The sequence below is a fragment of the Colius striatus genome, chromosome 1, assembly GCF_028858725.1.
Source record: "Colius striatus isolate bColStr4 chromosome 1, bColStr4.1.hap1, whole genome shotgun sequence".
NCBI lineage: Eukaryota > Metazoa > Chordata > Aves > Coliiformes > Coliidae > Colius > Colius striatus.
The window spans coordinates 156,621,348-156,647,764 of record NC_084759.1 but is presented as its reverse complement, the minus strand read 5'-3'; the positions used below and the strand labels follow the sequence as shown (position 1 = coordinate 156,647,764).

Here is a 26,417-nt window from a genome sequence, read left to right as displayed (position 1 = left end):
CAAGGTCAGGAGACTTCGTAGCTGTAAACGCACCACACAAATCATATTTCCTGTCTCTAATACACAGCTGCAGTGTATTATATGCAAATATGGTCACAGTCTTCCCCTTGCCCCAAAAGACTAGCCCTAAACTGACTATACAAATAGCTAACTTTTAAGGCTTCGGCAAATATGAAAGACGTTTAAAATCAGAACTTTCTTCTCCTACACAAAATATTTCTATCACCTTTAGAATATAAACATAAATTTAATCTATTAACCCCTAATACATACGGAAGAAATACCATGTCCACCATAAATGCTACCAAGCATTTTCATACTAAAAATAGTTTTTCTTTTTTCATTTGGCAAAACATTGCACATTATGATACAATTAAGTACAGTGGCTGTTGAAAACGAAGAAGGTTGTCTCTTGTCAAACAATTACATCAACAATTACCTGTTTTCAAATAAAGACATTTATCTCAGTCGTTAATCTCTCCATCTAAGCTAAGTTTTAACCTCTTCAAGTCTTATGAAAATTGAAGTTGAAAACACATAAAAACAAATCCCAAAACAATAACAAAAAAACCCACAAAACCTTAAAAAAAAAAAAGCCAATAAGAGTCTTTCATAATGGATTTTGTAAGACTTTATTTTACTTAGCTAAATGATGAGTTCCTAATAAGGTTCTTGACATATACCCATTGAACCTGGTTAAACAAAAACATGAAGAGCTATAGACATTCCATCTCCAGTAAAATGACATGCATAGTGATAAAAACTTTTTAGCACGTAACACAGCAAGAGATTTGCATACAGACTCCAGCAGAATAATAGTTCTAATGAATATGGAAGAAAATCTGGTAGTCCATCTATAAAGAAGAAAAGAACTTCTAACACTAAGCATTAAATGAATTTTAAGGTAAAACTGAGATAAATTAAGGTAATTTTAGATAAATCAGAAAGATATTTTTTGCATAGTTTCTAGGTGAACAGCAAAAATGTAAAACTTGTTCTCTGTGGAAAACAAACTGACTGATTATTAGAGACATTTTTAGACAGATCATAGAATCATTACAGTTGGAAAAGACTTTTATGATCATGAGATTACCCAATAGAAAGAATTCAGAAATTAAAACTTAATATTTAAAATCTTCATACTAGAAACATACTCTGCTGTTAGTCACAGTCTCAATTAAGTTCAAGGTTACAAAAATAAGAACACATTTTCAAGCAATTCTTACTCTTCACAACTAGAAATGCTTTTGTGGATATTAACACAACTGGATTATTAAGAAGAGCATTATTTTCCTGACTAGACTTAGCTTCAATTTGTTTTAATAACTTGCGAGTTTTAGTTTGTCATTTTTATTCCAGTGGTCCTCCTGATGGTAGTGCTGAGGGTACATTAATAAACACTCTTTAAAATTACATTGAAAAAAAATTACAGAGTGGAAATATTAGGCTTACTTTCTTACTGTCATTGATTATACTTATTCACTAAAAATAAGGTATGTCTAGCATCAGGGAGTAAAGGCAAAACAGAAATGCAAGAACTAATTTGGATCCCACAGTGGTATAGGACAAACTGTAGAGTTGTTACTATGACGCCTGAGACAGTAAGAGAGCTTGCAGAAACAGAGAACAGAAACTTGAAAAGGTAGAAAAAAAAAAAAATGTCTCCACATCTCTTGGCAGTCTAACTGCATTCTAATCTGTGCAGTAATTCAGAAGAATGTTCACACCCAGTCCCCTCTTTACCTCTTTACGATGTTTCTCACTTCCCAATCCTCGTTCTCTCTGGAGCTTATCAAATTCATTGTTCAAATCAATGTGAGAAACAAGAGTGAGGATCTTCTGAGTCAAACCCTGTTCCATTAGGTCATCTGTAAAGCGTGTTGTCATGGATGTTAACTCTTGACTAAAATGGAAAGAATAGAAATTTATCAATCAATCATACTGTTCTCAGTCACAGAGGACGTCTAAAATAAAGAATCCCACCAAATATATTTGCTGACAGAAAAGGTACAACTACATTACATACTGTAAATAAATGTGTGTCATTAATTAGTGAGCAATGCCCTCTCAAAAGATGTTTTTGAATGGATACCAAGTCTTTAGGTAATTGTAGGTTCAGGAACACTAAATATGAGAGTACAGCATTGATCAACTAGTACAGAATTCTATCAAAAGGAAAAAGTACTACACATACGAGGCACATAACTCACAAGCTCACAGCCTCTTTCGTACTAGTAAATGCAATTGTCTGATTCCACACATCCTAATGAAGTGATGGCACTAGTTATGAAGTAATCATTTATTTTATCTTTCAGAATTTATATTTACACTAGAACACATCTTTTAGTCTTTGTGTAGTCAAGTAATCATTCTAGATTGGAAGTAAACAGACATACTGTTTTCTTTTTGAAGTCAAAACATGTTAGCATATTAAGTTCAACAGTAGCTAGTGTATCCACTTTAAGTAAAGGCAGGAGCACAATTCTGTTTTGCAGTACACAGGAAGTCAGAACACAGCAACAAGAGAAACTCAGTCTTTGAAATACTGAGTAATCATCACTACTTAGAGCAACACTGTCTGGGAGAGTGTCTGAAGCAAAACACTGGGAAAAGGAAAAGTAGCATGAAAGAACTGAAAGTAAAATTGATATCCTTTATAAATCAGTAAGGTATAAGGAAAAGGACCACTTAAAACCAGAAACATTAAAGCAACTGCATCAATTTGAGGATATTCATATTCCCTTGTGTCTAATCAGTCCTAAAAGCACTCAAAGCAAAAAGCTTTGATCAGCTCATCACCCCAATACAGACCTGAGTTCCAATGTCCATGTCTTGCCCTGGCGTGACTGGATGAGGGTTCGCAGTGAATTGGCAATGCATCTTTTTCCATCCCAGTACAAAAGAACAGCCACTAGACCTCTTGTAAGGCCAGGAAAATGAGGTTGCTGATGTTCTCCTATTGAATGAAAATGCACAAATGAAAGTTTAATATAGATGCTTCAATAACAGCTTTGTATCTCCATATAGATAAATGTAGCATTCAAAACAACCATTGTTATTCACAAAATTCAAGCTCAAAACAGAAACTGAGGTTGAATTCAAGATGGCTTTCCAAAGGTAATAAATTAGTAAGCTATTCTTTTACTGGATTTAAAAGTAAATAAGATTTAGCTAGTAATGATAGCTAGTACTGAAATCAATTCTCTACATGCAAAGCATGTGCCACTTTCCAGAATACTTGTCTTACTAACCAGTTATTAGACTATGATCCAAACACAGTCACATATCAATGTGTGACATACATAATTTGAAGAATCAGTATGTAGTATGCTGCTTTATGGAAAAACTCTCAATCAATTATTTTAAGATTCAATGATGAGGAAAGTAAATTATTTAAAATAAAATAACTCAAGTTATCCCCCTTTTTGCAATAGCTGCATAAAATATGAATATTAAGGTTTAGAACATTGATCATATTACATTACAGCATCAGCAAATCTCTTTTTAAGAACATTCTATGTTAGGAAGCTAAAGCCTTGACTGAATTATGCACTCATGTTAAGCATATACTTAAATAAGAAGGCCCTATTTAAGTTGTATGTCTCTGGCTCTTAAATATTTTCCCTTCTCACCAGCTAGAAGGAGCTCAACAGCTGCCAACTCTCCAATATCAAAGAGGTCACTGAGGATAAAGGCTTCTCTGATGAGTTGCTCTGGCAAAAGCCTAGTTCCCTGCTGACCCTGGATAGCAACTCCTTCTGTACTTGCTTTCTGAATTTTCTCATGCTGCTGAACATTCTTTGGCTACAAGAGAAACAAGCATTAGAAGTTATTCAAAGTGGCAAGATCAAATACTGAATAGAGCTTTACACATTAATCCTTCCTCAAAAATACAGTTCTGATAGATTAGGTTGTCATCACAAAAACAAAGGCTGTGTTAATTTTAAACACAGAGATAGTAAAGGCATCCTAAAAATGCTTCACGCTTGCACAGCAATGGCCTATTTGTGGGAATGTATAAAAAAATAATCTTACATGATCAGGGCTGACATTTAATTTACTCAGAATAATGGAGACTGAAAGTAATTTTTTATATACTTCTCAACAGGAATTGGTATCAGTTCAATTAAAAACATTTGGGTTATTGATCAGAACTGTTATGTTACTCCAAAGCACTGTTTTCTACATCATTCTTTTTTCTATTAAACTCAGACACAAAAACATACTGATGAAACTCCATAGTCAACTCTGAAATTTTCTGACCAATCAGTTTAAAAAGCCAAATGCTATTTTAGAACACCACTGAAAGAAGACATGTTTCTAGTTGCTACTTTCTTAGCTCATTGGCTAAGAAAGTTCCTCCACATCACCTAATATTCCTAACAAAACCCATTCTGTATTTTGTAAACTCACATGTTCACCTGTTCATGTGTTCATTAACCTGACTGAAGCATGAGTATGAACTAAAATCACACAAAATACTTCTGTGCTTTATTTCAGACACACAAGAGAAGCAAAAAAAAGCTAATACATGACTGAAGGAATATTCCTTTCAAAAGAGCATTTAAATACTGAAAGAAAAAGTATTACACATAAAACCATCCTCTGCAAAACATTGAATAATATGTATTATTCAACCTAATTTGTATTCTTACAGCAGAACAAGATTGCTATAACACATATGTGTTATGCATTGTACAAACATAGAATGAAAAGTGGTCAAGGCCTCAATGGTGTGTAATACAACAATACAAGACATAAACTCTCAAATTCATTCCACTAGAAAGTATTAGTCCAGTACCGGATTTCTGAAGAGCGAAATGAAGTCAGATTTGTGTTTCTTTAAAACCTGGTCAAGGCGATGAACAGCTTCAGGTTGCCTTTTCCAAATGGCATTCATTACAGTCTGCCATATGTCCTTATATGGACCCCACAAACTGGCAGCTAAAGGAAGAAATAAAACAAACAAAAGAAAGTATTTGAAATGGAGAAAGAAACACAGAAAGTAAAATATTTATAAACTATTTTCAATAAGTAGTTTTTAAATTTACTGTTAGTCTCAGATTGATAGTATAGACTGCTATGCTCATGAAACAAAGCATATTGTGTGCCTTCTTAAGGCACACAAAAGTAATAATGGTCTGACATAAAACCTAATTGCATTTAGTGAGGTAAAGAAGCAAAAAAGATGATGGGTGCAGCTAAGTTCTGGGTATGAAAGTCATAAAGATATTTTATATAATCTCTGAATGACATCTTGTATCCTTGTATGCCTAAGAAACTCCATGCACTTCAGTAAGACTAAAGAATGACTAAGAACTGGACAGCACACCTTGAATCTGAATGTAACTTAGCCAGGCAGGCTTCTGTTTTCCATTTCTGACAGAAAAGTCCAAAACAAATCAATACTTAATATACAAAGGATTGAAAATGAACAGTAGTACTATCATGATCTAGTGCATCAGATTGTGCAGAATAAAATACATTAGAAACCAAAACCTGAAGACTAAAGGCAATATTACATAAGAAAAAAACCACAAGCATAAAGATACCTTATTGCACATTTACTCACCGAATTTAAAAAAAAAAAAAAAACAGAACTAGTACTTCTGATCCCAAAGACATTATTTGCTGCTAACATTCTGCACAAGAGCTTCATAAAGAAATGAATTTCCTTTACCAGAAATAGACAGATCAATATAAGTAATTGCCTCACCACGTTTAGAAGAAACCAGATTCTTTCTGGAAGCTAGCAAATAAGTCTGACCCTACAATCTGTCCTCCTCCTCAGCATTGGAATAAACAGTTTCCTCTGCAAACTTCAAATCTGAATTCAGTACTATAGCTGAAATGATCTCTTCCTCACTAGAAGTTGTTTCATTCAGAATCCAAAGTCCCATGAAAACAGTATGCCAAACTAGTCTTCAGATTTCTACCAGAACTATTGTCTAAACTGAAAACTTTACAGATGAAAAACTGCTCTTACCATTTAAAACTAACACCCTGTTAAAAAACAAAACAAAAAAATCAAAATTCTAAGACCTAGATTAAATAGAAGTATACAAACATTTCCCTTGTTATATACCATTTGTATTTGTGAAAGTTTCTGATTCCACACACCTAAAGTCACTGCTAAACATACCAGATAAATTTATTACCAATTGTATTTAGTTTGCCTGTAAGGTAACACACAGCCACTGTCTGATTGTAGGTAGTTAAGCATTTCTGAGCATCTACCAAGATGGACCCTGACCCAACGATATTATTAGCTCATGGTTGGTTTTATACACTACAATTTTGCTAGTGGAAAAGCTATTTTAAGAAGTTGCTGCCTCCTTCATTCAGATCCATTTATTCCCAACCATACATGTCTGCTTCATTAGTTGTGTCCCAGCAACTCTGATGGACTGTTCTGTAAGTCATGTGAGTGAAATGATCCAAATTAAAGGCAACGTTTTCCATTTTAAAAGTCAGATTATTTCAATTAAGGCAGGTTGCAGAGTAGCCCTGCTAACCGTTAAAACAATAACGTCTGAAGCACAAAAGGAAAGAAAAAGTGGTTAGTGAATGGCAGAAATGTCTGAAAACGGCTTTGTGTCCAGAAAAATAATAAAATGGAACTATGTCCTGCAGGTTAGCCTATATGCAAAAATACTAGCATTTTGCCTAAAACTGGCTCAACCACACATCTTCCCCACAAACATCTTTTTAAAGTACAAGTTAGTATCGTGACATAAAATCAAGTACAAGTACGTAGCTTGTTCTAGTCAGCTCTATCCTTCAACATAACCCTGAGTTAAACGCATCCGGATCACATCTTTACCAGGTTGCTCACATTAAGACAGCGTGCAAGAGGTAGCTACTCTGATACCAATATGTTGTCCTCTCTTTCATACAATCAAGACATCACCTCAAAGTAATGATACCCTGAATATTAAGGCAGCATAAGCCACGTCAAAGTGTAGCAAGTGAGCGTGAAGACAAGAGCCGGTCTCAGAGAGCAAGACCCTGTTTTCAGTCTGTTTTACCATTAATCTAAGGAAACTCCAAAGCAGCAACACACTAAGCAAAACTTTGTCAGTTTTATTCTGTTGCAAAAACAAAGAAACCACATAAAGCAAGAATAAAAACAAAACAAACCCTTTCATCCCACACTCAGTACTAACAAAAACCCAGCATTTTCACACACAGTCATTAACAACGCAATTAGCAGTGCCAGTAGAGCTCTACCTGAGAGGACAGTCTATAAAAAGGACAAAGCATCTGTCCTTTTTAAACATCGGTGCGTTTTAATTATACCATGTTACTCCTCCCTAGACAAATGCATTAAAGGTAGATACTATTGGACAAATAATTTCACACTCCAGACTGTAACTGGCTCTCATATCTAACTTCAGAGTTCAGAGATCTACTTCCACTCTAAATGGTCTTTTCACTCTTATTAAATTACAGTAATCCACAGCGTCTGACAAAAGCTGTTCAACTATTTCCTTGGCCCATGTTTGCTCTTGTCCCCAAAATGTAATTGCTTTGCACTAGCCCAAGCACATGTACTGTAAGGCAGTAAAACAAACAGGGGATCTAACTCTTCTAACTGAGAACTAATCAAAAAAAAGGTGTTTCTTTTCAGCAAGATCGCATCAACAACCCAGTTTGCTCTGTGATGGCACAAGCTATGTTAGCACAAACAGAGAGTATTGCAGAGAAAGGAGTAAGCACCTGGGATGGAAAAAAGGTTGAACTTTAGCAGCTACACTGACTTTTTACCACTTATGTTGTTTCTATTATTGTTTTAGAAAGGCTAATCATCTCGACAGGGACAGCAAGGAAGGACAGGCTGCGTTGTTCCTTTTGGCAGCAATTGCAGTTGATGCTTATGCCTGAACTTTTTGCCATGCCATAGACTTAACGACACTATGCGTGCCTCCACAAACAATATACTATAATTTAACGCAAAAACCCCAACAGTTCTCAGTCACATCTGCTGATTTTTATCTCATCTTTTGTGTATAAAACTTCTTTCCCCACCATTTTTTTAAGACTATAGAATTTCTTGCCATGTAATTTATACAATAAAGTGTAGTCTCCTTTGAACTACTCTAATTTTCACGTTAACAAAGTCACATTGCAGATACTGTGAATGGCAGGAGTAATTACCCTTCATCCACCCCTAAATGAAGGGTCTTTCCTTTATTACTGCTTTTCTGTGGAGGGGCAGGGATGGAATTGATTCAGTTATATCAAAATATCTTCTCTGTAGAATTTACTGCTTACTTAGCACAGGAATGGAGCTTTTAGATTTGATTAACTAGTCACTGTGACACACATCACATCAGTCACAGACCTTTTGGCCACGCTTTTCACATTCTGTTCTCCCTGTCTTAACCTAATGATGCTCAACTACATCAAATGCAACAACCTGCACCTGAGAGAGAATAACTCCATGCAACAGTACAGCCTGGGTACCAAGCAGCTTGAAAGCAGCTTTACAGGAAAATACCTATATCCTCATATATGGGAAGCTGAACACTTGACAGCAGCATATCTTGGCAGCAAAGGTAGCTCCTAAACACCAGGCTGTATTAACAGAGTTGCAGTCTGCAGGTGTAGGGCAGTGATTATTTAGGTATCTCGAGGAGTCCTTCACTCTAGTATTGTGTCCAGTTTTGGGCTTTCCCAGAGAAAGACATTGAAACAGGGGGTTAGAGAACAGAATGAATGAGAAGCTGAAAGAATTGACCTTGTTCAGTCTTGAGAAGGCTAAGAAGTCTAGTTTTCTTTGACAACTAAATGGCTCTGTACACAGGGAGACAGTGATAGTCCATAAGATGATGAGCAGTAACTGACACAAGGCGCAATACAGAAACAGAATTACATATTGTTACATACTGAAACAGAAAGACTCTCTGGGAGAACCTTCATTCTTACAAATATCAAAATTAGTTTGGATAAAGCCTTGAGACAACTGACTGAACTAGCCAAACTTTAAGAAAGGAGTGGTCTTAGATCCAATGATCTCTTGAGTTATTCTCCAATTATCCCATCTTTCTTTTTGTATTCAACTTCTTCCCTAGTTATATCCAGTAACCGCTGCCTCACTAACCCAAAACCTGCTCTTTATGACAGGCTCTGAAAGGACCGTGGATGATCCTGATAATCCTTAGCAAAACTCAGCCTAAGAGAAACCAGGTCAATGTTTCCATACTTCTCACGTTAACACACCATCAAATTTAGTGGGTTTTTTCTTTTTTTTTTTTTTCATTTTACTACACATGGCATTAACAGATGAACGCAATACAGAAGTGATGCTTAACCACACGTGCACTAAATTACCACAGTCCTCTTGAGTCGAGGTAGCCTTTGCTATCCCATGGCGCCAGGATCAGGCAGCTCTAAGCACCGAGCTCCGTCACCTCGCCAAGCTCCTCAGCACGGCCTGAGCGCCCCAGGTATCACGGCACGGGAGGAGGCTCACATGGAGGCCGCTCTCCCCACAGCCTGCCAGTTGCAGCCCCACACCGGCCCCCACCCCCTCCGCCCCGCCGTCCACCCGGGCCGCGCCTCTTCCTCACGCCCAGCCTTCCACGGCGGCATCCGCCGGCCTCGCGGGCTTTGAGAACAGGCACGGGACTGGCACCCTCCGACCGGCTGGCGGGAGGGAGAGGGAAAAGATGGTGAAGCAGCACCACTGCAGAGAAGAAAACCGCGGCCTCGCACTCACGTTCCTCTTACCCGAATTTACCGCCAACGGCGCCGCCATCTTGGCGAGAGGGAGGCGCGGTCGCGGCGCCGCCGGCCGAGGAAGGCCCCCCCAGCAGGCCGGGCTGCCCGCCGCGCCGTCTCCCCAGCGGAACGCGGGGACGGTTGCTACGGCTCCCCGCCTCTTCTGCTTTGGGGCAGCCCAAACGGCGAAAGCGAACACGGGACTGATTCCGCAGCGGCAGCCGTGGCTCCCTCAGGGGCACGGCTGGCCGAGGCTGTGGACCCCGCGCCGCGGCCTGATGGGACTTGTAGTCGCGGAGGAGAGCGCACCGAGGCTGGGACTGGGACTGAGGCGGCTGCAGACAGCACACGTGGTCTGCTGTTTCTGGTCAGAGCTGCAGAGAGATAGTTCATCCTGTCACTCAGTTTCGTGTTCAAACCTTTTGGAGGTAGCTGCAGACAAGAGAGAGCACCAGAATTCTGCATTCCCACCTTCACTCCTCTCTTCAAGTAACACCTCGCTGCTGTGCCGTTCAGTTTCTCTTTACCCCTCCTTTTTCTCTGTCACGCTGAAGGGAGTCTTTCCTTTCAAGCCCTGCCCTACAAACCGTATTCACTGAATAAAACAAAATATCTGAGGTCAGATGCTGCATCGGGAGGTAAATTTATTAAAATGTTTTCAAATATTTTTAAGTGGGGGGGAGGGTAAGTGCTGCTACCCTATTTTCAAAACCAGAGTGGTTACAGTCTGTGTATGTACTGAAATCGTCAAAACAAGTAAGTACTTTATAACTGTAACAATGATAGATGATCCTTACTTAAAATGCAGATCATTAAAACAGCACTGATCACTTAAAACCTGTAAACCACAGTTTTTGTTCAACCCTTAGCAGGTGTGTAGCATTTAAAACTCATGTTTCTTGAGCTTTGATGGGTGAACTAGGGTTCACAGTCATGTATAGGAAAAAAGAAGCATCCCTGATGGAGGTTATCCTGTGAAGAACAGCGCATTTAAACTCATTCAAGAAAAAAAAAGTAGCAGGAAGGTAAAAAATAAACCAAAAAGGGCATTTGTACATGTATGTATCTGCAGCTAAAGAACGAGCATTAGTATCTTAGAAGTATCCAATATCAGAAGTCAATTTACCCCACACGCTATCCCACTAGTAAGTCTCCTCCAGAAATTCCCTTCTGTGTTAGGTTTAAGTGAAAAGTATGTATTCATTTTTAGTGCCAATAGCTTCCCCTCTTGAACTTTATTAAAACAATATTTCACGATTGCAAAACCATGTCTTATGAACTAGACCCATAGGAAATTGGCAAAATAACTATCTTTGCTTCTCTAGATCTTCCTTATAATGGGATGGCAGTGGGCAGTAAAGAGAGAGCAGTGGTCCTGGGGTGAGACTGAATTGGCAAGGCAGTTATAAGAAAAAAAAAGAGACAGAAGTCAGAGAAACAGTTTCACAAGGATTAATCAGAAGTGAAAGAAGAGATAGAAGAGAGTGTTTTAAAACAGCAGAGGGAAAATGTCCTGTCCTGTCGAAAACAGCTCCTTTCAGAGTTCAATAGATAAATCCATTCTCATTAACTTGGCATAATTTGTTCATTTAGTCAAAGGGCTCCTATTTCTTTAAGACTTCCCTTTTCCTAATCTTAACCACGAACCAGAACCAACCTATTGCAATGAGAATGTTAGTCAATTTTTAATGTTATTTTAGGAAAGGAGGAGTGCCAGGCAAGAGGTGAACATAGAAAACAAGTTATCTCACAAGCAGCTGGGCTAATACAGCCTGGGTACGACACTTCTATATCTTCTCCCATGCACCCATCCGTGTGAAACCATATTTCTGCCCCTACGCTGTCCACAAACCACCCCAAGACCCATGGCTGCGAGAGGAGGGTACTATGATAAAGCCAGAGACACATATGCTGATCACCTGTTCACAGCAAATGTAATGGATAGCTTGAGGTTTTGCTTCAGTCTTTCCAGTCACAGAGATCCTAATTCTCATCATTTTCTTTTATACAAGTTGGCGATGACACCAGTTTTTGAGCACTTGATCAGAATAGGTTGGAACTGGTTCAGGAACTGCAACAGGTTCAAAACTTAGTGAAAAAGTTTAGCGGACAGAATGTGATTTCCTAAGCCTCGCTTCCTTAAGAAGCAAGGCTTTAAAAAGAGAGAGAGACAGAAAGAAAGAAAGAATTCCTTTTGTTAAAAAAAAAAGCTTTTCCCAGGCATTAAGAGCTGTCATATTTCTTTTGGCATTCAGATGCAGCCAGATTGCACACACTTTTTTTAAAAAAATCTCTGTTGGAGGAAAAAATCCTTTCTAACCACTGCAGATTTAATATTTTAAATTTCCAGATAATTCTTTCCTCTCCTTGCCAAATGGCCAATGGTCACATAGCAACATGAAGAAAAAAACCCACTCTGAAAAGAGTGGATGGCATGGGGTAGGTCATTGGGAGGCTGAACTTTGGAAGAAAAATACCACATTTAGCTCCAGCTGCACAGCATTGTACTCTTTCTCTGTCAGCAGTGAGATATTTTAATGCAAAATAGTAGTCAGAGTACAGTTCCATGTATGGATGAAGTAAGAGAGGTATCTAGATATATCATACCATACATTCTGCACATATTTATGTTGGCATCACTTCATCCATCCCTGCTTTGATGAGTAGGCAAGTCCATGAATAGTAATTCTTTGCTTGTTCTCACTTTATTTGCCATCCTTTAATTTAGGATCTTATTGTTTACTTGGAATCACTGGCTGGTTTGGTAGACTATTTTTGCCAAGTCACTATAGGGAAAGAATACCTCATTCCTTGTCCTAACAATAGCTCTCAGCATATTCTCCAATTCAGCTGGGTTCAGTGAGGGACACCAGCTTCTTTTATCCTTAATTACTAGGCAGAAATCTGTGAAGTATCAAAGGTAGGCTGACACTAAATACCTGAGCTGGATATTACTTCCTCTGGATTCCAGGGAAAGAAGGTCTCAGATCACCTGTGGGATAGTGAATTCTGCCTGTGCTGTGAGGGACCTTTGTGTAAGACAGGTTATTCTCTGTAGGCGGAAAAAACCCTACTAGCAATTAAAACAAACTGCATAATGGGAACCTGCTCTTTGACTGAAACTTCTAGGTGGCTTGTGATGTACTACAGGTGTAAGATTCTTAATTTTAGTAACACTAAATTTAGTCACTATGAAACATTTGGCTATGTTTCATAGCCAAATCAGACATCAAGATATAAAGATAACGATGATGATACAATTTGTTTTCTTTATGCTTTATTATGATCAGAACGAATAATTATTAGCAATAAAAAAGTATTATTCAAATGCCCAAGAGGCCATGCTTAATTTCCTACCTTTTATCTTGAGTGTCATATGAACACATCCTGCATCATGGAATAAAATGAAAATTAAAAGCCTTTTCTGCATTGCAGCTGAAAAATATGCTTTGTGCATGTACATAAATAGACAGTCTTTACATTGTGAAATACACCTCTTTACCCAAAAAGTCAAAAGCTTTTCTGGCTACCGATTAGACCATAAAACGTCGATGAGCTCTTATTTTGACTGACACTAACTCTATCTGTGCATCTCAACTTGCTTGTCTGTATAAATGAGTATAACGTTTCACAGCAGACCTGGAATGATGATCAACTGGATCTGTAGCCTGGCCCCATCTGAACAGAGGAAAAAAAGACTATGTTTTTGAGTTATTATACGTTGGCAGAGAAAAAAAAAACCTGTATTCTCTTCCCATGCCAGCTAATTTTCCTGAAAACTTCTTAGCTGCCTATAATCCTATCTGTGTTGTAAAAAGGTGTGTTTCATATATTGAGATAGTTAGCTTGGCATCAAATCTTAGAAGAAAGTCTAAGACCTTTTCCCGCAGTGATTCTCAACAAAATAACTTTGTAATTTCTCTATCTTCCATCCTAGATATTTCTACTATCACCATGGTATCTAAACTCATCAGGGAAGCTGTGTGAGGTTGTTGCTAGCTTGGGTAAGTGGTTTATCTAGTTCAAGCCTACAAAGAGCTAAATGTTCCCAAAAGCATACAAATACATTCCTCAGAGTCTGGGAGCATGAGGAGAGGAGCTGAACAATAGCAAGTTCTGCCCTTCGTGTATGAGTGAAGACAATTATTGACTATAGGCAGCTGACCAGTAATTATTGCCTTGATAAACAGAATCAGTCATTTTCCCTGCTTGACAATTGGGTCTTTATGATCCCTGTTCAGGCTTCAGAGGTAAAATGAAAATACTGTTCTTGGCTGTGTGATGTACTGTGAGTTAATTTTTTCCTAATTCCTGCATTGGGGCCCTTAAAGCTATCTGTCTTGTTACTGTTTCTCCTCTATCCCAGAATGAAGAATAGCTTTTCTATTTTGTAATAATTTCTTCATTCAGCTTCTGAAGGGAATGAAGCAGTTCCTAGCCTGGGAGATAATCTGATTATTGTAATGATGTAGCTGCAAGTAAATGACAACAAGAGATAGAGAAACATACAACAGGGGAAATGACAGTAAGAACAAGTAGAAGCAAAGTGGAGATATTTGATATAGTAAGTAGATGTGTTGGCATATCAACTGTCTTATTGATATTCATTCTGTTCAGTGATTTCTACATCAGATTTACAGATGGTTGATGTTTTTGCTAGTTGCCAGTCCCACAAATTCAGTCTTTGTCCTGAAACTCATGCTGAGCTCATTCCAGAGCATGTTGTATATATTCTTCATGATGAATTATACACTCATTGCATCTTTTTGGGTTCCCATCAGAGAATGGATGTGTCAGAATGGGTGTAAAGCTACAGAACTGTAGTAAGGTCACACAGGCAACACTGAGGGTCTGTAATATTGCACAAAACTGTCTGTGCTAATAATATAAAACACACAGTTTCTGCAAGTGGATATAATACAGGAGATGGGAGAGGAAGTATCTTGACAATTAAACTGACCTAAATTGAAATAAATCATTACTTTATAAACTGAGTGAATGCTGTCTCTACCATAATGTAAAAATTCCTTCACAAATTAAACTCCCATTCTGTTAATTTCCTCCCAAGCACTGTCCACTACTTTGGAGTTCTCTAAGATAGGAAGCTCCTCTACACCAAAGATGTGTGTAGCATTTAGCTTTTGCAATTCTGACAGTCAGTTACTGAAATACATTTCTTGCTTGATGCTCTGAGGTACCTTATTTGAAGAAAAGCCTTGTCTGAATGGGCAGCATAAGTAAAATTTTATTTTTGGTTGAGTTCATTTTTGTTTTATTGAAGTTTCCTGAGAATCAAGGAGAATTAACCTCAGGAGCAGCAATCTGAAAGACAGGGACTGAACACATCCAATTTCTGAAATAGGAATCTATTAATTGGCTCTATTTCTCAGAAGTCACATGTCTATTGAAGTCTCCTCCTGCCTTATTCGGTTATGACTATGCTGCAGAAAGATAATGAGATGCAATATTAGCTGTTAACAATTAATGGGGCAATTGTTGAGACCACATGTTTGATAACTCCTACCAAGGTGACACCTTAGACGTTGGAGAACTAAACTATATTACGTGCTTGAGTGATCAGGGCTGGAATTTATGGCTTATGCTCATCCAGTTGCTTCAGTGCCTGAGAGCAGGATACTAGAAAACCTTGATCATGTGGGCAGGTTTCTGAGCTGCTTGGCACATATAACTCTCATACCTTTCTTTTATATGGTGCCAGATGGTCAAAATTAATTTCCCTCATCATAGTAATTCTAAAGAATATTCTAAGCCAGAAAAAAACCTAAATCTCTGTCTTTGAAATAAGTGCTGAAAAACGTCTGGTCAGCTAATCTGAACTCTCAGATAAAAGGAGACCTAACCAATAGAGAAGACAAAATTATCACAGTTGATTGTATGTGTCTGTAGATGTCCAACATGGTGAAATGGTAATCCTTTAGGTCCTTCTGCAAGCCAAAACTGCTACTATTATCAATTAACTGTAGTGGAATTATAATGAAGCATACTTAGGAGAACAGTCCAGTCCAAACTTAATAACCTATTCAAAGCATGCATACAAGAAACACTGATTTGGAGACCAGAAATTCAAATGTCAAGACCTATACTCATTGTTACTGTTGGTATCTGCACAAAGGATCATACCAGTTCTCTTTAAGAAGACAGCAGTAAATAATGATCTCAGGATAGCTTTACATCTTGCTCTTTACAAATGATAATCAATATTTGCTTGGAAATAACACTCAGAACGTGTCACTTAGCTGCATTCCTAGGCATCTGCCTATTAACAATATAATTTTGTTTTTCCTATGCATCATTCCCAGCCTTATTTAATGCGTAGTCTATCTGCAGAAACAAGAAGTTGTGGTGACATCCAGCCCAGGAGAAGCTTGAAGTAGTGACTCACTCTGAGACACTGAGGGAAAGGTTTTGCTTGCAGGCATATTTAGACTATAACTACACAAGAACACTAAGCTATGAGAAACCCCTAAAAATGAGGTGGCCTTATTTTTAATGATGAATTGATTATGCCTTTTGGGTGGTTTAGTTTGACACTGGTTTATACTGGCAGATGGTAAACATGTTTCAGTGTGATTTCCAAGAACTTCTCAGAAATTCCTGTCAGTTTTGAGGTGACATCTAAACAGTGTTATAGGAAAGATTAGTGCCTCCTTTCCACTGGAGGAGTTCAGATCACTTTTTCAGGTTGTGAGAGGCTTGCTAAATTCTTTCCCTCAGGCATCTCCTACCTCCCATAAAGGTTGAGAGAGACTTTGGCATTGTATGCTCTCAACCTCTCATTAGTGCCACTTCATTTTTCAAAAATAATTAAACTTTGACCAGATATGGAACTGGAACGTGCCAGGGAATAGGGTACAGATAATCCCATCATTCAAAAGAATGATCTGAACCCCAGGTGAAGAATATTTCTCCTATGATTTGTATCAGTAACTAAGTCTTTTGGACAAAAGCGTCTGCAACAAGAAGAACAACTGAGGGATGCAGAACTGAAGGTCCTCAACTGCCTAGAGCTCTTGCTCAAGTAACATGAGACTCAAGTACTAATTCACTTTTTGCCTAAATCACAAAGAAATGTAACTTAAGTGTCTGCTACTCTGGGAAGTTCTTGAAAGCCTAAGCCGTATGTGAAAGGCAACACCACTTCCAGCAGCTCTGTCAACCGAAACAGTTATAACCTTTGTTCTTTACAGGTATTCTAAACCTAGGCAATACATATTCGAAGAATGGATCTTTGTTTCAATGATCTCAGCAAAAACAAAGAAAACCATGTTTTAATTTTTATTGAGCAGAGCCACTCTTTTAATACTTTCTGGTTTGTTTGCCTACTCAGATAAATCAGTGAATCATATGGCCCCAGTGCTTTCAATAAATTCATTTCTTGTCTGAAAGTTCTGTGTCTTTTCTCTCTGTTCACAGCTCCATAAAATAACGTTCCAAATCCAAGTCTTACCTCACACTGACTTTCATGCATAATAGCAAAAAAAAGGAGTTCATTGAAGAGCTAGTCTCCCTCTAGAGCTAACAGCCTTCTGCATTGTGAGGACTCCCTGTTCAAAAACACGTTCAAAGGTTCATAAACTGTTGAAATGCTGTGCAAACACAGACTTAGAGAAAGTTAAGGAGACGGTATTAATTGTTGGTATTTAAAATTAAGGAGGGAAAAAAAAAAAAAAAGAGGACAGCAAGCACACCTGTGTAAAGCTGTATGTATCACCCAGGGCAGTCAGCTCATGTCCTTAGTTATGTGGTGTTTCTCTGCCCATAACCTTCTGTCATCCAAATCACAACTAGACTCAGCCATGTCATACTAAGAAGTTCTTCAGTGGAAGCCCTGTTGCCATTGCTAGAGCAAATTGACACAAAGTCTGCTGTGGTAGGACAGGAGTAACCACCTTTCCGGTAACCTTTTGTCACATGCTGTGACATGAACGAACTGCCCAAGCTCAGCCTTTTCCCAGTAGGGCACACCTAATTGTGCTGTCTGTGTGCTCCACAGCATTTGTTAGCCCTCTATGGACTGAGCTGCCAGGTCTCACTTTTAGAGCTTTTACTTAACTGCTTTAATTTCGCAGGTGCAAAAGCTTAAGTTCTGGAGCACTTACTAAAAAAAAGAGGGCTTAGAGCCACCATTCTTTTGAACTTTTGTGTAATATATTTTTTGGAGACTTCTGTCATGAACTGGTTCCCTGATCACATGCAGAGATGTTTTATCGGAATGTAAGGAGGACATAACATGCTACTAAACTTTAACAGTTTATAGAAGATGCAGATGACCCATGACAATCTAAGGTGGCTTTATTTCAGTTCTGAATTCCTCAGTTATCTGAGATGAAAGGTACCAATTAAAGGTGAATGCTGTATCATAGCTAAGTTTTCTTACAGAATTACACTCACCATAGTATTTGCCAGGCACCTTTTACAGTTTGGATCGTTCAGTCAGATCAACAATTAGAAAGCAATGCCTAATAAAATTCAGATAGGCCATCATGTTCTGCTTTGTATAGGAGTACAACAGAACCATTGCTATTCTTTCAGCAGTTTTACTTTACATTTTGTGACCTGTTCTTTGTTTCTGCTCTTTTCATGAAAATAGTTGTACTTCAGTGAATAGATACTGGACCTACTTAACTATTTTTAAATAAAATCCACAGGAGTATTTTCACTTACATTACTAAATTGAGGTAAGCATAGATTTAAACTAGACTTTGAAAATGAAAAAGTAACTCTCTTGTCTTTATGAAGATCTCAGCTGAGACAACTTACTGTTTACCTGTCATGAGGTGAGAATATATGACTTCACTATAGTGAGAAAAGGTCTTAGAGTGCTCCCTCTGATTTCTGTGCCTTTGAAGTAGGCCTGCAATGAGTCAAGGTATGTACTGCTCATAAGAATGAGGAAAGGTATATATTACTCAGAAGGAAGAAAGTCCAGTGTCTAGATTCCTATCTGCAAAGAGGAGGAATGAAGAAACAAGTAACCAGAAGGTCACTTCCTTCTCATCCCTGATTTTGGCAAAGTCTTTTTACCCAAGTAGGAAGTAGCTGGCTTCCCACCTAATCTTAATGTTCTTACTCTGCTACTTCTGCACTGGAGTGTGAAGAAAGTGATGGCCCATCACATTGGCTGAATGAATGGCTTGCTTCTAAAGGACCTCTCTACATGCTTATGGCAGAATGTAGTGTTAGGTAGCAACCTGTGCATCTCACTCCACTGTGCATTCCCTACTCTTCTCTAGGGAGATTCTTCTTCACCTGCTATTCTACTTAGTCTTAGCCTTACCTTGAAGTCTTTTCAAAATTTATTCCAACATAATACACCCAAGAGATTAAACGTGGAAGATTCTGGATACATTTGGTAGCATCCAGTGGGTGCCCACATTTTTTATCTATTAATACTGTACTCAGTGTTTTCCACAGTGTAGGTCTAATATTCAACATGGAAATCCTATGTGGAAAACTTGCAGAGTGGAACTGTCTTTCAGAGAAAATGAGTTTTCATTGACCTCAGGAGAAGTTGCAAGCGCTCATCAGTCAGTGAAAGTGCTGCTGGCACATCTGTTCTGAAGCTTTTCATGCAGGAAATTATTTTGGTTTCCAAATGCAAAGAGAGTAAGGAGAAGAAAATGAAATTAAAGTAAGAATCGGTATATGATTTACACAGTTTAGCAAAAAATATGGCTCCTATCAGAAGCTGACTGGCTACAGTTTAAGATAACCTCTTTACAAATCAGAGGCAATTTATCATTTCTTAAAAAAACAAGTGCTGGATTATTAGAAGTAAAAGGAGCTAGGTCTATCAAGGGCTTTAATTCTACATCTGACCTGTTAGTAGAAACTTCTATTTATGCAGTGATGTGCCAATGACTCTAAAATGTTGCATGGGAAAACACATAAAATGTGTATCACAGAATAAAAAAATAAATATTAAATCAGAAAAATATCTGCTATCTTTTAGATGTGTCAGTTAACCTATGCAATACCCCTGGACATGATCCCTGCCCTTGGTGGCTCTCGGCCTGGCCCTGTCATGCTGCAGGGCGCTGGAGGGAAGGTAGAGCAGAAGAGGAAAGAGAACAGAGCAGCACATGGCACACAGCACAACCTTTGCTCCGTCAGTGTGTCAAGCACAGGCTGTTAAGAAGAGGAAATGTTCTCTGTCAGAATATAAGGGCCCAATTTCTCTGTACAACAAGCGCATCTATGTCATACAGACTCTCAGTTATGGTGCTGCCTATATGCAAGACTGATCTTATTATTCTGGGAGCTCTCATTTGTCATCATTACAGTCGGGTTCCTGCAGCTCCTTAAGGAACATACTCATATTTCTGATTAATAAATGCTTTGACTTTCCTATTGAATCTATTATTTTTCCTATCTAACCTATCTAATTTCAGGCTTGTCTCTCTATCAGCATTATTTATATAGCATAAAATTAGCTGTAGTAGCTCACATTCCTCTGGCAAAAGGAAGTAGATCTGCCTGGAAAACTGCAAGGTTGCAGCTGGAGCTTTGCTGGTGCAATACATTTACAAGCACCAAAGTTCACCCCAGCCTTTTAACACAAAGTCATACTTTCTTGACGGGTCAGCTCCCGACCCACCTGACCTATGCAGAACACAAGCTCCAATGCCAATAAGGTCAGTGGAAATTCTTGTAACTAACTGTTCCTGTTTATATGGTGGGCATGGAATTAATATGCAGGATCAAGTATGGCATTTTCTCAAGTCGTGCACTTTTTAGTTCATCTCAGCAAATCCCATACAGATAAGGCGTTTCTATAAGAATGTGAGCAATTTTGAGCTCTATGGAAAATGCTGAGTGCTGTCAGATGCAGGCAAAGAAGGGCAGAAGAGAAAAAATACATTCCTTTGAACACACTAATATAGAAGGCAATTAAGGAATACAACAATAATAAGCAATCGTTCTCTCTCGTAATGTGTGTTGCACTTTAAAGAGCAGGTGAGGACTCCCTGAAAAAAATAACGAGTAATATAATGAAGTCTTGTATACACAGGGATGTTACTTCAAATATTTTAGATGAGTTGGCTTAAGTGCATTCATAAAGATCATTTTAAACTGTCTGGGCTTTCTTTTTGAATGAATGAATCCCAGGCTTACCAGCCTGCAGCCTTCAGCTGTGAGCTGCATCCAGCTGGTGAGAGGATTCTGTCCATTTTTTAATTATTTTCCCTCATTGTATAATGTAATATGGTTTATTTGCTCTCTGGTCCAAGTGCCCTCTTCTTTTACAAGATCATCTGGATTAGCTATGTTATCACTCTCAATGAGTGCTGATGTCTTTCTTTGCAAGTCCAGAGTGTGTATGTCCTCAAATTCATACATTTTTTTAGACCAGTGCCTCTTTTCCTTCCCTGATATTGTCTCATGGGTTGTGTGTAGCATGTCCAGCCCTAACTCTATGGTACTGCCTGAAATATTAGGATTTGTGAGTGTTGGCCAAAATGAATGCAAGAGAGAGACACTAGTGAGAAATGAACCAGTGGGACCATAAAGCAAAATAACACTGTCTGGTCTAGAAGAGCACAAGTGATGTGAACAAGACATCCACAACTTCTGACTGTCCAGAATAGGACAGTGAATAGGTCTAGAATAGCAGTGAAAGATTTTCCTGTGGGAAGTCACCCACAGCTGAATCTCAGTATTTTAATCACAGAATTTTAAGGGTTGAAAGGGACCTTAAAAGATCATCTAGTCTAACACCCCTGCCAGAGCAGGACCTCCTAGAGTAGGTCACACAGGAACTCGTCCAGATGGGTTTTGAATGTCTCCAGAGGAGACTCCACAACCATTTATCACAGATCCCAAATGATGTCACTTGAAACAGGGAGTAGTAGAGCTAATGTTTTTTTTGTCAGAGCATTAAACCGAAATGCAACAAAGTGCTGTTTGGCATCCAGATAGTCAGCTTGAAAATGCTGCAGAGGGAAATATTCCTATCATATCCCGTATTACATTGTAGCTCTGCATCTCTAAACCAGATGATATGTGGATGCCATCACTGGTGGTAGAAATGAACTGTATGAACCATGAACCTCTTTCCATGCATTTAGCACCACCTTCCCTAGTGTGGTCACTGTGGTGCTCCACAAACAAAAACTCAATCTTTGGTCTCCACCTCTGAGCTCACTGTAACTCTTCCTGCCGCTCAAACAACATGGCAGCGACGCATGAGTTAAAGGGAATACAAATTGCAGGGCAGGCATATTTATTGCAACAGCAGATACAGGAAAAAAAAAAAACCAACAGCAAATATACTTTGGCACATAGTTTCTTCAGCACTCTTTAGCTCCTTTCACATTTTTTGAGACAAATTGCCAAAATTAAACATTTCAAAATGCTGAGATTGTAAGATACTTATAATCAAATCTTTAGCAATATAAAATTCTTGGATTTAGGCCAATTGCTCCAAAGCCTGTTCCCTCCCAGCACACATGGTGCTGACCTGCGTATGTTATAGGAGATCTTAAGGCAAAGACTGTGCTCCAATTTACTATGCACGGAGCAAAGCAATGCAGCCTTCTTGGTTCCTTATCTGCATGATGTCTTTCTCTCACTCCTGCAGTTGAATGTATTTCAGTACTCTTCTATGCAATGCTGCATATCTTTCTGATTTATCCATTGCTTTTTTAGATAAGACTTTTTCTCATCTCTTGGAAACACACTTCAAGGTAATGTTGCTACAGAGGTGCATGTAGAACGGTAAACCTGAATCCTGTTACTATTCACCTCTAAATAGCCAAGCGTTGTCTTCCCTCCTTCCCATTCCAACACCAGCACAGGATTTCTACAGAAAGGAGATATACAGTGGGAGGCATCTTATTTTATTACACACTACTGGGTTCCCTGGGAACATCCATTTCCTAAGGAAGCCCAGACTGGAAAACCTGATAGCAGAGACTTACAAAATTTAGAGAAAAACATTAAACCTATTATCATTAGTGCTGAGTTCACTGTAGAAATGACAAATATTTGCAATTTGTCTCTGGCAACTGAGGCACCATTATGATGAGGAACATGAGCCTTGTAAGCTGCTTGATACATTAAAAAAAAAAAAAAAAGAAAGAAAAGAAAAGGAGAATTCTAAGGGCTCTGTGAATGAATTTCAGCACAGGAGCCAGAAGGCAAAAAAAGAATTGGAAGAATGTTAGCTCTCACACAAGTGTCTGGATTCAGAGGAGTCTGAGACAAAGAAAACAACATATAAGAAGATTTGCTGTAAATTGTGCAGGAAGAAACATACCTATGAAAAATATTAGGACATTATACCACTACCTGAGGTTAACAAGGGTGGCGGTACCATCCTGGAGGTCCCCACTGCATCCTTTCCAGAAAACGGGTGATTTCTGCTTTCATTTGCAAGGATAGGTGCACTTAGCAGATCAGGTGTGCTGTGCCAGAGTTATGCCGAGTAAGTAAAGATTATCATGAAAAAAATGGCTACGGCATCCCACTGAAGTTCTCATTGTCCCCTAATAACAAAATGTTAACAAAGATGCATCTCTTTCCTGTCTTTGGCTAGAACATATTCCATTTTCACCATTGTATTCTTTCATTTCAGAAAGAGCAGGACAGAACCCTCATCCTGTTTCCCTGAGCAGCATGGACACCTCCTCCTTCTCTCATGGATTTCAAACAAGACATGGTGAACATTTGCCACTTGCAGGAAATATTGATTGGAGTGTTTGTAAGGCTCCTCCACTTGCCCTTCAATTTCCTAACAAAGCCCTTCATTATTATTCTGTGGTTACTCAGAACAGTCATACAGTTCCTTTTTCCAACACATTTGCCCAGTAAAAGTCATTGTTAGCCAAAGAAGCAGGAAGATGTCTAGATCTACCAGACTGACAAAAGCACTGAACACATCACAAACATCCATTGGAGTCTGGGGAGCAATTCTTAGTTTTGTTTCAGTAAATAAGGCTGAATTTCTAAATAATCCATCATCAACTATTTTATATAATTCTGCATTAATATCTGTACACTTTCTGTCGTAATCAATGAAGCTTTGCAGAAGCTTGGAAAAATTGGGTTTTTTCTATGTATGAAACCTGACTCTCAGTCTGAAATATAGACACATGCGTCCAGCCGCTGCTTCCAGCACAACTCTGGATCATGAACTTTCCAAATTTGAAGTATTTTCTCAATACCAGCACACTGAAACACATGGGAATTACTCAATCTCCACCTCCTTCTTTTCCACCAGTATCAATACACCACCATCATGTCTCTTTCTAATCCCTTCTCAGGACACTCTGCTGTCGATCTCTGCCACATTTCCTCCATACAGCTTGGCAGCCATTTGAAATGGTGGTGACTTAACACTTGAGGAGTCCTGAAAGTACCCTGGTTTCAACCTAAATGGCAGAATCCTAGTAGGTTCCTATATTTGTTCCACCAGACAGCAGCTGTGGGGCACTGCTCAGGAGAACACCTTCCCGGTACGTGGTGTGAACCAATGCACAATAGTGTGTATGGAACAAATTGTGAGGAAATGAGGTCCGAACCTCACTAATAAAATCATATGGATAAACATTGTTATGCTAGCTACTACACATTGATTATTTCCAAGAAAAGGCATTCTGAGAGCTTTTCCTTGTAGATATGGAAACAATTTCCTAGAAACAGTCCCGCTCACTTATCAGATTGATTGAAAACAAATTAAAACCAAACATTTCCAAAAGCAAGAAAGGTGTTAAAATGTGGCTAATCTGATGAAAGCAACTATAATTGAAAATAATTAATTTAAGGACATCTTAAATCTTACAATGGCCACATGATGACCTAGTGAAATATTCTGACCAAATTAAGGCAGAGGCAGAAGCAAAATGATGGGTAACCTTCAGTAATACCAGCTAAAGTAATCTTCAGACATGTAGATTTTTTCCTACATTATCATCAGATGCTGCTGAAATTTGTGTTCTTAGAGGGATGAACAAAGGGACACGAACAGACTTTTACCAAGGGAAAGACTTCTCAATACTAGATTAAAAGAAATCACAGAATTCACTTAATAAGCACCTTCGCTCTGACCAAGAATTGCAGATTTTTTATAGTTATTTCCAAGTTCTGAGTACTTGTTTTTATTCAACAGGAAACACTGTCAGATATTTGGTATGCTGACAATTACATTACTTATGTAAGTTGCCTATATAATGGGTACTTCTGCAACCTAATGGTTTACATGTAAGTTGATATGAAAATGTGAAATCTATAACCTTTTGAGAAATATATTATTTTACATTTGTGTCCAATTGTTTTTGATTAATGTGCAGCCATATATATGAAGTATGTGTTACAATTGAATATATATGCAGAGAAACATGGAATTTCTCATATATATAGGTGTTTATATTCCATTGTATGTTTTGTTTTCAAAAGAATGTTGCATTATTGTTCTCATGTCAAGACTTACTGAAAACTGCATTTATTTTTATGCAGACTTGGGTCTTGCCTACAGCCATAAGTGGTGAAATTCATAGAGCTTTCCTGATATGGAGATACGTATATCAATATAAAATTTAATATGCATACGGTAATGTTCACTTGTTTTAGGAAGAAGGATGAGCTATTACAAGGCACTTTACTACTAGTGCAAGGGGCATATTGTAGGAGACTGTGCTAGTATACCCCTTCAATCTAGGATACAAAAGTAAAGACAAAAAATATCATGCCATTAAGTGAAACAGTTATGCCACTGCTTTCTGTTATCAACGTTCTCTTTCCTATCAATTGCTGGAATTAGTAAAATTCTCAGGTGGCTATTTTGCACTATGCATTGTGCACTGGAGAGAACGATAATTAAACACCAGGATGAGGCTGCCTGTTTGGAGAGCTAAGGATGGCAGTGCAGGACCTGGAGAGCTATAAAGATGGTGAGTAAAAGTACCATTTCTGTCTGTTAGCTGAGGTGATGAAGTCTTTGTATGGCATGGGGATTACAGAAAAAAAAGAAGGGAGAGTTATTGGTTCAGTTTTAACTGGATATCCGGAGTAGAAAGAGGAGATGTAAGCACTGTGGTTTGTGTGAGTTTCTGACAAAACAAAGCTGGTTTTTGTCAGGGGAGAGATCCTCTCCTTGAGAATTTGCAGGATGTTGCTTTTGTCGAAATTACTTACAGCCCCTAGATATGAAAAGAGTTTGCCTGGATTTTTTAAGTAAAGAAAGAAAGAAAAGCAAGAAACCACATTTTTCTGTGCCTTTGGAGTCTGTTCTAAATGGAGAATGGACCTGGAAGATCCTAGAACAATAACAAAAATCCGTTCAGCCAAGGGGCAACACCATGTGGGTGCCTGCTGCCATAGGACAGCCATGCCGGGACATAGAGACACGCCAGGCAGCTGATGGAGGCTTTTGCCATCCGAAGTTAGGCCTGGCGGGGCAGCACCACAGCAGTGCAGGGAGGACTTGGAAGAGAACTCCAAATTCCGCCACTTCCTAACAGTTGCCCTCGTTAGCAAAAGACAACCATGTCACACCAAATCCTTGTGTTTGGAACCTCGGAGGGTAGGGGGGAAAAAGAGTGGGGAGGAGGTAGAGAAAATAGGAAGGGGGGAGATGACACAGGAGTCCCCTCTCGAAGACGAAGCTGGCCATCTGGGGCTGCTTCTGAGGGAGGGGGGACCGGGGCGGGGCAGGGCAGGGGCACAGTTCCGCT

The 26,417-nt window shown here is 38.7% G+C and overlaps 1 protein-coding gene across 1 annotated transcript in view; it reads right to left on the bottom strand.

Moving 5' to 3' along the window:
• Window positions 1-9,925, bottom strand: part of NUP205 (nucleoporin 205) — a 51,317-nt gene extending 41,392 nt beyond the window's left edge. The window contains exons 1-5 of the mRNA XM_062014927.1: window positions 9,733-9,925; window positions 4,802-4,944; window positions 3,633-3,804; window positions 2,812-2,956; window positions 1,744-1,903 (exon numbers count right to left, since the gene is read on the bottom strand). Coding sequence (XP_061870911.1) covers window positions 1,744-1,903; window positions 2,812-2,956; window positions 3,633-3,804; window positions 4,802-4,944; window positions 9,733-9,760 — 648 coding nt within the window. The 5' untranslated portion in view covers window positions 9,761-9,925. The remainder of the gene's footprint in view (window positions 1-1,743; window positions 1,904-2,811; window positions 2,957-3,632; window positions 3,805-4,801; window positions 4,945-9,732) is intronic.
• Between the last annotated feature and the right edge of the window lie 16,492 nt (window positions 9,926-26,417).